We start from the raw sequence: 15,227 nt of genomic DNA, 5'->3' as shown, positions 1-15,227 counted from the left end.
GTGTTTGTTTGTGCCAAGCTGAGAGAGGAGAGTGTCAGTGACCGAGCTCAGGTACAGGGATGTAAAGGGAGCACATGCACTGGGGAGACAGAGATGTGCAGCAGGAGATGACGTGATCCAGAGATTTAGTGTTCAGGAAGTGACAAGAGCAACGTCCACTGAATAAAGTCTTTTTATGCTGAACTCCCACATTGTCTCTTATACTAATGGGAATAATGATGAAATTGTGTTTTGGATGGCTGCTGAATTCAATTTTCAGATGATGTATGACCATAGAGAGCATAAGTAGTAGGAACACCTTGTTGTTTGCACTAAATTAAAGGGGCTGTACCTTTTTCGGCTTAGCTCCATCCATTTTAGCACCTTGGTGTATAAAGTGTTCACTGATATTTAATAAAAAGAAATAGACCTTGAAACCATGTTTAGCAATAATAAACCAGGAAGTTGCACCAATGCCGAAAACAAATAGCCTGCTGCAGACTTTTGTATTAACATGCCACTTTACCCCCTTTATGGTGTGAAACATGCTTTAAATCTTAAGTGTGGATGTTCAAAATGTATTTGGAAAGTTAGGAATGATGCCAATTTAAAGCAGAAGTAACTTGTTTACCTTAATAAATCCTTTTTGTACCCCTCTGGGGGTAAAACATCTCCCCCTGGTGTCTCTGGCCAGAAAACCATGCTTATAACTTCCCTGCACCAGGTCGGAGGCCCCAATACACATTAATAGAATCACAAAGAAGAAGCTAAGTAAGTTAGCAGAGCTAACTTAAACAGTATTTACAGCCAAGTTTGAGTGAAAAAAATGACCTCCATGGTGTAATTGGATGTACAATATCCCTCTCTCCCTTTGACTTTTCTGTCAGCGTAGTATTTACTCTCACGGACAATTCATGAGTAAAAAACGTAACATGCTACGACACCTGCAGTGGCGCTCATGGCCTCTAGGGGCATGAGTTACTTAGTACTGCTTTAAACTATTGTCATGGTTTGAAAATGAGAAAATGAGTGTATAGCCCCATTAGACTGTCATCTCCCGTGCTAACCATTACATATTCTAACCAAAGACATATTACTAATGCAGATCATTTGTGTTTCCTTCTGCAGTGCGCATGTCCTACATACTCCGCATTATATTCCAACTGCCCCAGATGCTGATTTGTTCAGACCCCAATAACAAATGGTGCGGTCGACGTGTGCTCTGTTTTATTGAATGCACACATCAGTATCACATTGTGCCACTCTCACTGCCGCTGCCCATAATTCATCCTGTTCTTTTGTGCCTGTGCGCTCTCTGCCAGAGAATACCGCTGCTAATCTAATAACCCTGCACTTGTGAAATGGACAAACACAATTAGGTACAACCAGATACGAAACAGATCTACAGCTCCAGCTTTTTTGTTCTCTCCCCCGTCCAGTGCTACCTTGTCAAAGTCTGACACGGATCCAAAGCGTGAGCTCATCTGTCATGTTCCTTCCTTTGTAGCTGGATACCTACCGCTGTGCTATTTGATCTCCAAGACATATAGGTGTTTTGTAGCTTTATATTTTCCACATCGTATCTTTGTCTGTGATACTATTTGCAATAAATCCATTTCTGTGTTGGGACAGGAGTCGTCCGAGATAAGACAAGTTGTTAAAAAGTCTCGCTCTGTTTGAACTTTAAAGTGAAGAGCGAGATTAGCGTTCAGAGACATTATTTGCGAACGTGAAAAGCAAGCCTGACTTATTATTTATAACCAGAATGAAGCATAAAGGGGCATTGAAAAGTGAAGAAATGAACAATGATTATATAATACCCATGACCCTGAAGATAGTACCAGGATGACAAGGACTAAAGATAGATTTTTCAGACAAGGAATAGACACCTCAGACAGCCTTGAAGAAGCAATGATGAAATTAATGTTTTATCCGGAATCAAAGAAAATGTACTGAAGATATGCTGAGAAAACATAAGGGCACGGAGGGAGAGTAGTTGGCATCACAAATCCTTACTGGCTGTGACTTGTGGGTGCATAAAGCTATAGAGACCATGGGTTTTGTGTTGCTAGTACATTTCCATAATGAATGGGTGAGTGATGTGTTGTCTACTATTGCTGTCCATCCAAAAGCCTGTCGTTGCCATGGGAGTGTCTAGTCTCCAGCTACCTTCAAACTAAATTAGCAGAGGAGGAATGAGTGATTCAAGCTGTCCAAAAAGCCCCCAATATTTGCTGGCCCTCTGACCACATAAGAAATGACCGGTCATGTGTCATCAGTCCTTTTGGGGGGGCGGGGAATGCCGGAGTGGAGGTGAGACCTGTGAATGATGGAGGAGTTAGGAGCAGGATGCATTGGTGGGTAGAAGGGACGCTTACTCTTTGAAGACAAATGAGAGGAATGGGGAAAGGTCAGTGGTACACACAGGAGCGAGTGGGCACACCGGGGCATTGTGTCAGCCTAATGACAGCCATTATTCAAGTGAAGGGCACAGCCTGGTACTATTCACACAGCCTACCCAACGTGCTGTCACTATGCAGCAGTTTCAAACCATTTTCCCTCCCTTTACGCTTTTGATTCCGAAAGGTTTGGGGAGCTATTTCTGACTCACTGTAGTTCCGTGTGTTATGCGTTCACCGTTTGTAAATGCTCAACTTGCGTCAAACCATGCACAAAAGGCTTTGAACGCCGAGGACAGAACAGCGCGCTGCTAACCGCTAGAGTGTTGGCTGCACACACACAGGACAATGGCAATCTCTGGGATGTGCTGTAGAAGGCTTTGCGCAGAGGTCACACTCTCCCGTCATCAACTCGAGATCTTGGTGAAAAATGGAACACAGAAACTTTTGACATTGCAGAAGCTTATTGAAACAATGCCACCGCGAATGCGTGCTGTAATGAAAGCTAAAGGCGGTTCAACAAAATATAGGAGCGCTTGATCTTTTATTATTGTGTACTGTAAAACCTCTTCTGAATCGAGCACCTTTTCTCCAGTTTGACATGACCTGAATCTAAAAGCTTCCCGGCTGGAGCACACCTACCACGCCTATAGTAGGCCAGTGTAACACCTCATTTGAAAGCTAAGACCTACAAAACGGATCGTATCTTTTTTGGCGGCGTGTTTTTGTTTCTTATTTTGCTGTGTTTTTGTTGTTTTTTATTGCTTTTTCAGAGCTTTTTGGAAACTTTTTTGTTGCTGTTTTGTCGCTTTTGTCTCTGAAAAAGTAGCAAGAAAGTCACAGAAGAGTGATTTGTCACTCTATTGTGGCTTGTTTTGTTTTTTATCACTTTTTTATTGAGACATTGCTGCTTTTACTGCACATTTTTGTCGCTATTTTGACCTCTTTTTTTTTTACCCCAAGAAGCTTTTAGATTTGGGTAACGCCAAACTGGAAAAGTGCACGGTTGAGGTGGGGGTTAAGAGATTTAGCATTCTGTTTAACACCTGCAACAAAGTAAAGAAAAAAACAAATCACTTTGTTTATCACGGTCGCCACAACAAACCAGTTGCACAGTGATTTGGTGATTTTGCAGGAGGCCCCATGCTGAGGAGCTTTATTACATTGTCTGTAGTGGTAATGAAGGTGTCTGCAGATGTATCCACAGACTTTTTAATCAGTTTATTGTTACCACATTTGAGGATATAGTGGGGAAAAAAAGTATCAATCATAAGATAGAATTGCGTTATCGCTGCACAAGTTCCGTGTCGGTTTCAGCCGTGCCAGACGTGGATATGTTTAGTGTAAGTCAAACAGTTCACTGCAGGAATGAGGATTAAAGCTGCGCTGCACCTGTCACACCAGCTCCATGTAGCCTCTGCGCGTGCGAGCATGCATGTGATCCTCGCACACACACACACGCACACGCGCCTCATCCTCTCCGCTGCTGACTCCTCAAAGTATCGTTTAGCGCCTGTGAGAGCAACAGTTTCATTTCCCTGTCTGCTTTTGAAGTCTGGCCCTGAGCGCTGTTCGGAGGCCGCTTGAGTGACAGGAGGTCAGGGACTCGGGGAGCGCGCTGTGGGCCAACATGGAAGTCTGACGGCCTAACAAACATCGCACAGACACACACGCAGACACCGCGCCATGTCAGTCTCACTTTTCACAGGCTATTAATTCACAAATCGACACAGGCAGCAGCGGGCCACACTCCATTTTGATCCCATTCTAGTCTGCAGCCAAACTTTATTTTTCCTGCCAGCATTCTTACATGTTTGCCACTGTTGTTATATAATTGCATCTCTTAATTCGATGCTTCTCCCTGATGGTCGTCATGAAGAGACTGATATGGGCACAGCTGTCCATTGATTTCAATTATACAGTAAATTACATGGTTACATAACATCAAATTGTAACTATTTCCAAGTATAGCAAACCTGCTCCTGTAAATCTACAACCATTAACAAAGTGGAGCTTCTAAAGCAAAACCTGAGGCACTTGATGCAAAATGGAAGATTGTATTTAGAATAAATGTCCTCTCTTTGACTGAAACCAAATGACTTTGTTCGAAAATTGTGAATTCATGAAGCCAGCCCACAGTCTTCCAGACACAAATCATTAATTCCGCCTTTTAAACTGGAGAATCAAAGCATTAGAGTGCAATTATGCAGAAGCCAGGAAGGCAATAAAGTGTCTGGAGTTTCTTTAAATGGATTTATGTTTGTTGAATAAAGGGAAAATGGCTTTGTTAATCCACTTGAATACAACGACCAAAGACAAGTGGTTTGAGACAAGAATGTGACCTAATGTTCCAGCCTCTAAAGCCTGAGGAGTGTCGCTTGAAGTTTTCCAGCTTGAATAACATTATAGATGAGGTAAATGTCTCTATTCTCTTTATGGAAATACCGACTCAGCGCTGCAACCCCGCGCCACATTTCGCTCCTTTGATGGTTGAATTAAAATAGAAACTGTTTGGCGAGATGTAGTAAACTCTGAAGGCTAAGCATTTTTAAATAATCAATATTTCTGTAGCGTGCTCATGAAGAGGGAGTGGAGGATGACAGGAAGCAGCGAGGCCAAGGCTGAGACTAAACTGGCTCAGAATTAGCTTACTATGTAACCAGCCCGCAATTGTTATTCTCATACTGCATTTCTAATTAGTTCTTGGGTTATGTATTTTGTCATGGGAAAATGGAATTTCATTTTTTTTCTTCATTTCTTCACCCTGGCTCCCCTGACAAAGAGATTCTAGATTTCCTTGTCAGGTGGGACTTTCCAGGTTAAATAGAGATCACATAAAGATAGTGGACAGGCAATGTGTGGGTGTATCTTGCCTGCAGCAACACAATGTCAGTATTACCCTTAGGCAAAAATCTGTATATATTAAAACGCTCCCTAGTTGAACCCATTTTCATGTTCTTATTTGTTCCCTCGGACTGAACCTTAAAATAACTGTCTTTTGCATGGTGGCAGACCAAGATAAGGTGTCTGAAAGTAAACAGCCCTTGAATCCCATCTCCCTAAAACAGACACAATGCGGCGCATGTGGTCTGCTTCATTGTGGCTGCTGCTCGATTGGATGGACAGTCTGGGCGCCCCAATTCAGCCATTGTTACTGGACTGAACCTCATCCAGCCATCGTCTTGGCAGAAAGCACACCCATTTGAATAAACATTGCTGACACACAACGCGGATGTATAATGTTTATGCCTCTGGTCATATAAAGCGGGGATGTTTTTTTTTTTTTTTTTTAAACAACAACAATGGACAGTGTATGCACCTTAGCTTTGTCTTTTTACACAATATGCTTTGGTGCTGCTTCTGCCCACTATGAGCTGCCTTAAGAGAAGATTGTATTTTTGTGCAGGTTAGTCATCCTGTTGGGGTACATTGAGGAGAATAAATAGGTTGCCTTTGTGCATTTCTTATGAGTCCTTGGCCCAATGCATTTGTTTTTTGTTTTTGTTTTTTTTAGCTGACATTGAAATGCAATGTTTATTATTTTCAGCCAACATTTCATGTAGATTAAATAGAATTGCTTTCTCTAAAATGAAATAGATTGCTAATGTGAAAAACATGTTTATCTTGCTCCCTTTGCTTCGCACGATGAAAGGCAAATATGTCTCATTCCTGTAAAGACGTATTTCAACTTGTATCTGCAATGTTTGAAACTATTTATTTATCTTTTTAATCGGCATCATCATCGGCAAATTTTTTTCCTACAAAATGATGTACAAATGTTGAAGCTGCTAACTCTGTGTGCACAGAGCAACAATAGTATACACATATAACATTCTAAACCAGAAAGCTTGTGCACATACCAGGGCGACCATTTGCAAAACTGTTTTTAAAAATTGTATTCTTTCCCCCTATCTTACTCAAACCTCCATATATGTACAACCCTTTACCCTCATATACAGTGGGTTCTGAATCTGTTTCTTTGACATCTCCCAGAGGTGCACCCTCACTCATTCCAGCCGCAGCTCCTCTCTCACCATAAAACAGCGCAGCACAAAATGAGAATCTCGCTGAAATCATCTGAAGAGTTGCACTTGCAGAAGGAAATGGCCACAGCGGTACACTGCAACGTGGTGATAAAATTTCAATGTTGTTGTCTTATTTTTTTTCTTAGGATACTTCCTGGAGTTGCTGAATCAGTCGTCCACTTCGCTACACGATATAATGATGTCCACATGGGGCTCGCTGTACTCCCAGAATACACCTCTGTTCACCGAACTGTACGTAGAGCTCAGGCACTATTACAGAGGCTCCAACATCAACCTGGAGGAGGTGCTCAATGACTTCTGGTCCCGGCTGCTGGAGAGGCTCTTCCACCACGCCAACAGGCAATACAACATAGGTACTTTAACAAACAATATAGATATACTTTAAAAGAGTTGACCATGGTTATATGTCAGTAATAGGCCGATGTGCTCTGCTGCAGGGGAGGACTACCTGGAGTGCGTGTCTAAACAGATCGACACATTACGGCCGTTCGGAGACACCCCTCGTGAGATGAAACTGAAAGTCACACGGACATTTGTGGCGTCTCGTTCGTTTGTTCAAGGACTGATGACCAGCGGGGAGGTGGTGCGCAGGGTCTCCCAGGTACGTGCTCCAAAATAAAGCTTGTTGCGGATTTCCTGGGGTCTGCTGTAGCCACTCCGTCCAGTTTGGGGGTCACTTTCCCTCGGAGTGCTCCAATGACCACGGGCACCGCTGATGCATTCACCCTTCAGGCCTTCTCCAGCTCTTCTTTGAGCCCCTGGTGTTGCTTTTTTCCTGATGTTACAATCGCTTGGTATTGCTATGTCCTCTGCTCTTTCCACAATGTCTGTTTGGTTCGCCATTACCGTTCTGTCCATCTGTATCTGGCAGTCCCACAGGATCTTGGCTCGGTCATTCTCTACCACCTTTGGATGTGTTTGACCATAAGGTTGCTGAAAAGATCTGACCAATCAGGCAGTATATCCAGTATGTCTCCGATTGGTTTCATCTTCCTGCCAAACACATTCACGGTTCACAAACGTGGGTGTCTGATTGGTTAAAGGGACATTTCAGGATTTTTGATATAGGGCCATTTCCTAGTTATCCAGAGTGTTGTTGATTTCTGGAGTTTTTTTTTTTTTTTTTAATTCATACAGTCCTTATATTTGAAGAGTTTAGTGGTGCTAGGCTAGTTCTAGGCTAGCGAATGTCTACGGTAACTAGTAGCCTGCATTAAAAACAGTCTGACCCAAGCACAGTGCACCTGAGGCAAAACACTTATAACACCTGACTACCGATATAAATACTGACTGAATAATGTTTAAAAATGACCATTTTGCATTTAAAATAGCTTATATTTGAGCAGCATCAGCTTCCTGGTTGTAAACTACGCAGCGGCGGAGTGATTTGCCAGGTTTCCGGATCTACATTAGTTTGTCTACCTGCAGCCGTTATTACTACACTTGGAATTCACAAAGGAGCTTTCTACAAATATGGAAAGATATGGCAATTTTTGGAGGACTACCCCATAATTTTGAAGAGGTTTTTTTCCATAGACATGTGCTAGCCTAGCATCACTAAACTCAACTTCAAATATAAGGACTGCATGGATATATATATATATTTTTTAAATCTCCAGAAACCAACAACACTCTGGATAACTCGGAAATTAAGCCCTATGTAAAAAAAAAAATCCTGAAATATCCCTTTAAGGCAGCCCATGCACTGCAAAATACATTGATGGCTATGTTGACTAATGCATTCTCTTTACTCCCTTTCTGCCCTCCCGTTCCCGCGGTACGACAGGACATGCACGGTCACACTCGGCGTCCGTAACAATGACAAATGCATGTTGGTGCAGATGAGTGGGTCCATAAAGCTCGGCCCGGGGAACTGCCAATCAGCCCCCGCCGCCACAGTTAATGTCAGCTCCACTCTGATCAATGTCTGCACGGAGGGTTAATGCGTCCCCGGAGAAATGGTCTCCTCGGAGTAGTAGACAGGAGCGAGGTTGCGATCCCGGCGGAAATCATTCTAGCGAGGTGGCCCGTATCCGTGGAAATTCTCTCCCTACTCATCCAGAGCAGCCGCGGACCCTTGAGAGATGTAGACGCGTTATACCCTCGGAGGAAACAGATGCCGCAGCTCGGATGAATATTAACAATCGAGCGGGGTGAAATATCGCAAGGTCAGGGTATGTTTTTAAAGAAGCATGACAAAGTATAGGCGGAGGAGGAGACACTGGTGGACCACAAGGCCACGTGTTGGCTTTGAGAGATGGATCAATGCTGCGTGATGTTTCCCAGCGTGATAGATGTGTTTAGTGCTGCCAGAGAACACAGGCTGCATCCAGATCAGGGGAGGAGATGCGTCTCTGCCTGGAGCGCTGTCCCAGGGAGGAGCGTCAGCAAATATAAGCACTTCCTGGTGTATACAGCCGCTCAAGACAGTTCAATTAGGAGCCGATTCTGTGTGGAGGACCTGCAAAGAACCAATACAGAGAAACGAACAGGAGAAGTGTCAGTAAACCTTGTCTGGTGGATTTATAGCCGAGACATAAAGTAGGTAAAATCGGGTTTGAAGAAAATACACAGTGGCAGAGAAGGTGTAGCAGTCCCGATTCTTGCTTTGATTTAAATTACAGAAAGTGAGTAAATATGATTAAGTATTATTGTTTTACTTAATCATGCCTTTCATGCAAAAACTCAATTAAACATTTAAGCTATTTTGTTCCTTTACAAAATACTTTACAAATTATGCTGTGTGTTATATCGAGACTATAAATACCCCTAGCAAAAATGTCACTTTATCAAATTACAGCACTTGGCAACTTTATAAAAGAACATTTAATTCAGCTTTTATGACACATCTGTTCTCTATTAAAGGGGGTTTCCATTGAATTCATTTGGAACGTGTTTCCTCAAATTTCAAGTTCAGGTCAGTTTGCTTCTTTGAAAACTGTCTAACCCAATAATGGTCTCAGTAAGTGAAGCATGATCTTTGTATGATGAAGCACCGCACATTTTCTGCCAGAACCTCAACAGAGCCTTGACTTTCTGAGCACTTAGAGCACTATAGGTTGATTAAAATACCCTGCACACCCAGCATACACATTATATTGAACAATTATAAGATTTGACAAAGCTGTTCTGCTTTATATTCATAACTCTGGTGTCTGCCCTTAGCACTGTCCTTTGCTTATGCAGATTAAAATGTCACCGATAAGAAGAAATGCTAGACTGACCAATTTTTAAAGAATATGGAAGAAAAACCTCCCTGTCATCCTTTAGAGTTTTTGTGGGCAAATTATGTTTTTTTGTGCTTGTAGAGTGCCGTCCTTTGCTGCTCCCTTATTAGTGTAAGCAGTGCTAATTTAACACAGAGCATTATGGGGAAAACTTGATATTTGTATAAGGGGTTGGACCGTATAAGTACTTTTAAAGAAGAAGAAGTAACTTGTTTACCTTAACACGTTTTTGTAGTCCCTCTGGGGGTAATACAAGTGTTAATGGGAGGATTGGGGGGGTCTTTCATCTCTCCCTGTTGTCTCTAGTCAGAAAACCACAATTGCAACTTCACTGCCTCCAGGTCAGAGCCACCAATACACACCAATAGAATCACAAAGAGGAAGCTAACAGGCTAACAGGCAAAGCTAACTTATGGCCTCTAGGGGCATGAGTTACTTAGTTCTGCTTTGATGTTGCTCAAATAAGCTAAACTAAACTATGAGTGATTGGCATGGCGCCTCTACGATGCTCCACGATCAATTGTTTTGTTGGTAGTCTGGTGAGAGCTAGCAGTGAAAATCAACCAGAGACAATACAAACACATGTTAACACACAGGATACATAAAATACGCATTCCGAATAATCAAATGTGACAAAAAGGTTGATTGCTAAAACTGATGTGCTGCTAAAGCACATGTTTTGTACTGAAGGCAATTTGAGCGCACTGAAAGAGCACTTTTCACATCCTACACATGCAGGATTTACTAGTCGGCAGCCTCTTCAGGTTGCATTTGGATCCTTCCACTTTTCTATCTTTACCTGTGCTACAGCTACAACTAGTGCCTAATGTTGCCTAATGCATGTAATGCTTCTCAACATACTTCAGTGCATTATTTCTACTTGAATAAATGAGCCTCCATTCCTTAAGCTTACATACTTAAATCCCTTCCTTTCACACCCGGCGTCCTGCCCTTAACTCTCCCCCCTTTCTATCCCAAACAGCTTTTTTTCCCAGGGGTGGGGGGGGGGGAGTGAGTAGAGGAAGCAGGCCACGTGCCGACTCTGGAGGCGAGGAGTCTGGATCAGCTGGCTGCCGTATACAGGGGGGAGAGGTCGACTATATATTCTGACTAATTAGAGGGAAGACAGCGGGAAAGACCGAACCCCAAAGATGCCGGGCCGACCAGAGCATAGCACTCATCCGAGTTTGTGGAGAAAGCAGTTGACGTTCAAAGCCTACGGCAAGTGAACCATGGCTCTAAAGTATATTTTTCAGGATAGCTCAGATGGAGTGCAGCAGGAGGCGGTATTTCTCTATTGAAGTCAAGATGATACACACAGTACGATGATTTGTTTGTGGTTCGAGCCAAGATAACTTGATTAGTACTTTTGCTAATAATGCCGTAGAATTTTTGACTCCCATGTCAAACTACACCTATAGTCTGTAAACCAAAGGGAGAGACGTTTCTACTGAACTTTGCAGAAAAGCAGTCATCACATCTGCCTCATGACAAGAAGGTCAGAGTTTCAATACTAATATCAGGTGTGTCCAAGTGAAAGTCTATTTATTGAAAGCGCAAACTGACCCCACATTTCTGACTCTTAGCCCCACACTTGAACCAAGCACATTTTCTCCCGTTCGGCTTTACCCAAGTCTAAAGACTCAAAATAGCAACAAAAACGAGATGAAAACAAGAATGAAAACACAACAACGAAAAAGAGATGAAAAAAAAAGAGGTTAAATACAGTTTAAGAAAAAATCTGATCTGATCTAATTTGCAAGTACAATATAAACTAATTTGTGGAAATGCTCTGCATTCAAGTTGTCGGGAATACAAGGGCACAAAACTGTCTAGCAGCGTTGATCCATTATTACCTAATCAGCTAATAATGAACATGATGATGAGTTGCCAGCCGAGGTCAATGAGTCCGACTACAGACACTCATTTGGAAAGGCCCCTGCCTGCGATCTCCCGGCTTCACCACAACTCCAAGGTTACAGAGGAAGTTGTCAGCATCCGCCCCAATTAGCCGCGAGAAGACAGTGTTTCATGTCAGGATCCGCTCGCTAATACTGTACGGCTGATGCAACTTCCACGCTTAGATTAATATGGCTTTCTGCTCTCCTCAGTACAAGCGTTTCATTAAGAGCACCCAACACCCCCCCACCCCTCCCTCCTGCAGTGGCTCCCGATGAGAACTGTGGAGTTCTTCTTCCCTGTACCAAAACACTGCGCTGGTCTGACTCATGCCTGTCTAATGAGCAGAGGGGTAATGGAGGGAGGAGACGGGCGCTGACTCATAGACTTCAGTGAGAATTTTGGATGCTTTGACGCTTGATCCTCCTCATCTCCCAGAGAAAGATAGTTTTTAATGTTCAAATGCAGTTACCAGGGCTAACCTTGGCATGTGGCCTGCTGTGGCTACCCATGTTATGTAATGAGCTTTTATTATACACTTTCAATAACACAGTAAATACAGAATTCATTATTTAGTGTAAACAACAAACTTTCTTCTTTTTTACGTTAAAGTGATAGACTGTAGGTTTAAATGTTTTACATATTCCATAGATTTCATATAATTGATTGCTTGCAATTTGACATAACATAAGTAATATTGAATAGTTAAATATTTTTTCTGAAGGATAGGCTCAATCAGGAGAGGAGGAGGGGGGACGTGATTGTTTTGAGATATTATTGTATTTCTCTCTGTCTCTCTTGCTATGTCATTTTGCAATCTTACAAACTATCACTTTAAGAAAATATGTTTTTGAGAGAAAATATTGATGCAGTTAACCACTGTTGAGTGGAAAGGGCATGCCGCCCACCCTAAATGCGTAAGTAACTGCATATAAGACTTGGGGGTTTGGTCCTTGAAGCAGGGGCATGTGCCGACGCTGAATCAATATGCACATCATTGTGTGGACGGATGATTTGTGATGGCGATCCCAGAGACAAATTGAAAAGCGCTTTTATTTCAGCCGCTGTAAGCACTTCTGTCAAGTATTGTATAGTGTCCCTGTGATTCTTATTCTTGTCCTGTTTAAGTTTACATTTGAGTAAAAGGGATCTGAGTTGACTTTTCTGTTGGAGAGCACTTTCCCGAAAAAGCTTCAGCCCGGCCCAGATGTCAGCTCCGAGCACTTTTGTATGCGTAGCTTGGCCTGTGCCATCCTTTACACACACACTCTTCCTCTGGTTCTGTATGCAGAGCCCAACTCTCTGCAGAACAGAGCTTACTGGTATTAACCCAGTTTCGCTTTTCACGCACCAAGGCTCCGTTCCTAGGGGAGCAGCCTCGTGGGATAGGGAGAATCGGCGGAGGCAGGAAGGATGCGGCGAGGAATACTTGTAGCCTATGAAAGTGCGGGGCCTTTTTATCTCATGGGAAATAAAAAGCTAATTCTCTCAAAGTGGTTACCGAGGCAACTGTGCTGAATGTGAGTCTGCCGTGAGGAAAGAAAAGTTTGGAGAGAAAAAAAAGGTCACACTGGGAACTGACCTCCTACTGCTCTGAACCCATCACTGACTGTGCAGAGACATGTAAGGTCTGAGGAAACGTCTTGTAGAGAAGAACAGACATGGCATTTCAACAAGTCAAAACCAGTGCTGTCTTTATTATTTGGCTCTGAGGTCACCAGAAAGTTGTTGAAAACCCACAATGTAAGATATTATTGTTCAGCACAGAAAGTTTGTTTTGTTTTCAATTTTAGATGTTTGAATCCTGTGTGCATATTGGTCAGTGTGGAGGAGAGTAGATACAAAGAGCTGCAAAAAGACCCTCTGGATTTTGGCTTTCATGTCTTCTTGCTTTAGTCTTGGGAGGATTTGGGCTTTCTTTGGGGAGCTTAAGATTGCTCTGTGTTGGTGTGCCATTCTTGATCCATACGCCAGCCAGGGAGGACTTGTCCAAACGAGGTTATCCTTACATCTCAAACAGAAAACAATTAGATTAAGCTCAGCTGATTTGAAAGCATGTAGAATTGATGCACTTGGTGGATGGTGGATGAACTGTCCTTTAGATAGTTCGGATCCAGACAAGATAATGTAACTACAGTGACTGCAGGCACACTGTGGTGATCAGACTGAGCTTTTACTTCCACCGTAACTAGTTTATAATCTAAATCGCCTTCTTAACATTAACCTCGCCAGGTGTTGTGATGCATGTTTACTTCCTGCTTGTGTCCAGGTGCAGCTGAGCCAGGAGTGCATGCGGGCCATGATGAAGATGACTTACTGCCCCCACTGCCGCGGCATGGCCTCGGCACGCCCCTGTGCCAACTACTGCAGCAACGTCATGAAGGGCTGCCTCGCCAACCAGGCCGACCTCAACTCCGAGTGGAGGCATCTGGCAGGTGGGCTCCACTTCAGCTCAGCAGATGGTGCAAAGGACACCACTAGTTTAAACATAGGATTAAGTCCAATGATAAATAACTCTACCGCTCTTCTTACGTAAGGTCAACTGTTTATGCTCTTGCTATATATTTTCTTCATATATCGTTGTGTGTGTTGCAGATACACTAACACAAGTGGCAAATCGCTTTGAGGGGCCGACCGGTGTAGATGTGGTGATCCTTTCGCTGCCGTTCCGCATATCAGAAGCTATGTACACCATGATGGACAACATAGAAAGCATCAACAGCAAGGTAAGCATATTGCCATACTGATGCTGCAGTCACATAATTCCATTAAACACTGTTTAACGCAGGGCCGGCCCTGCCTGTAAACAGATTAAGCAACTGCTTAGGGCCCCAAGGCAACCAGAGGCCCCCGAAGAGTGCCCACATTTTTATTGTAGAAAATATTCAAAACAATGTAGTGAAAACTGTGGTACAATAAAGAAAATAATGAAATTCTGTTTATTTAGCCTCGCCTAGCTAAATTTTCGTTGCCTTCATTTATTTTTGAATTGTTCATGTGCTTAGATGTCAATGTCATCTTAAAAGGACCTTTCCCTTCAAGAAGTGAGAGAAGTTAAATATAATTTGTGTTGTATTGAGCCCAATCAGCACAAGTTTTATGAGGGGCCCCAAGTCAAATGATGCTTGTCCGGCCCTGTTATAACTAGTATAAACACTGTGGGCAAAATCTGCTCAGAATAATTGCCATGAAGCAGTTTGACTGAAACCACAAGTCAACTAAAGGTTAACAGCAGGTTGAACCTTTAAACTTTATTTCATCTCTGTATGGGTCTTGAGAAAAATATCTAGACAGATTTTAACATGTCCATGCAATCGTCTAATTGAAAAGGTAACACCTCAGCTCCCCCTGCTTTAATGCCAAAGCAGTGGAAATAAAAGTGTTGGGTGTGAGTCATGCGAGCGCCTGCTGCCCCGGGCTCCTCTTCTCCGCCTAATGTGTTTGAGCAACACTTTTATGTGGGCCCTAAAAGCCACCGGCAGCAATGAAAGTCTGACTGAGGTTTGGTGAAGGTGGGAAACAGTTGAGATAGTGCCGAGTGCGGACAAAGACGCTTCTGTGCTTCGCCGCTGTGAGACGTTGCATAGGCTGGCACCGTGACATTTGACCCCCTTCTGTATGGTAATGACACCAGCTTCAGTCACCGCTGTCACTGCTGCTGCTGCTGCTGCTGATGC

General features: G+C 43.1%; 1 protein-coding gene across 1 annotated transcript in view; it reads left to right on the top strand.

Moving 5' to 3' along the window:
- Positions 1-15,227, top strand: part of gpc1b (glypican 1b) — a 54,333-nt gene that overhangs the window by 35,840 nt on the left and 3,266 nt on the right. Inside the window, exons 3-6 of the mRNA XM_079570036.1 lie at positions 6,550-6,777; positions 6,862-7,025; positions 13,820-13,985; positions 14,146-14,276. Coding sequence (XP_079426162.1) covers positions 6,550-6,777; positions 6,862-7,025; positions 13,820-13,985; positions 14,146-14,276 — 689 coding nt within the window. The remainder of the gene's footprint in view (positions 1-6,549; positions 6,778-6,861; positions 7,026-13,819; positions 13,986-14,145; positions 14,277-15,227) is intronic.

This window comes from Gobius niger (assembly GCF_951799975.1).
Source record: "Gobius niger genome assembly, chromosome: 13".
NCBI lineage: Eukaryota > Metazoa > Chordata > Actinopteri > Gobiiformes > Gobiidae > Gobius > Gobius niger.
The sequence above is the reverse complement of the archived record's forward strand: the minus strand, read 5'-3'. Positions and strand labels throughout refer to the sequence as shown.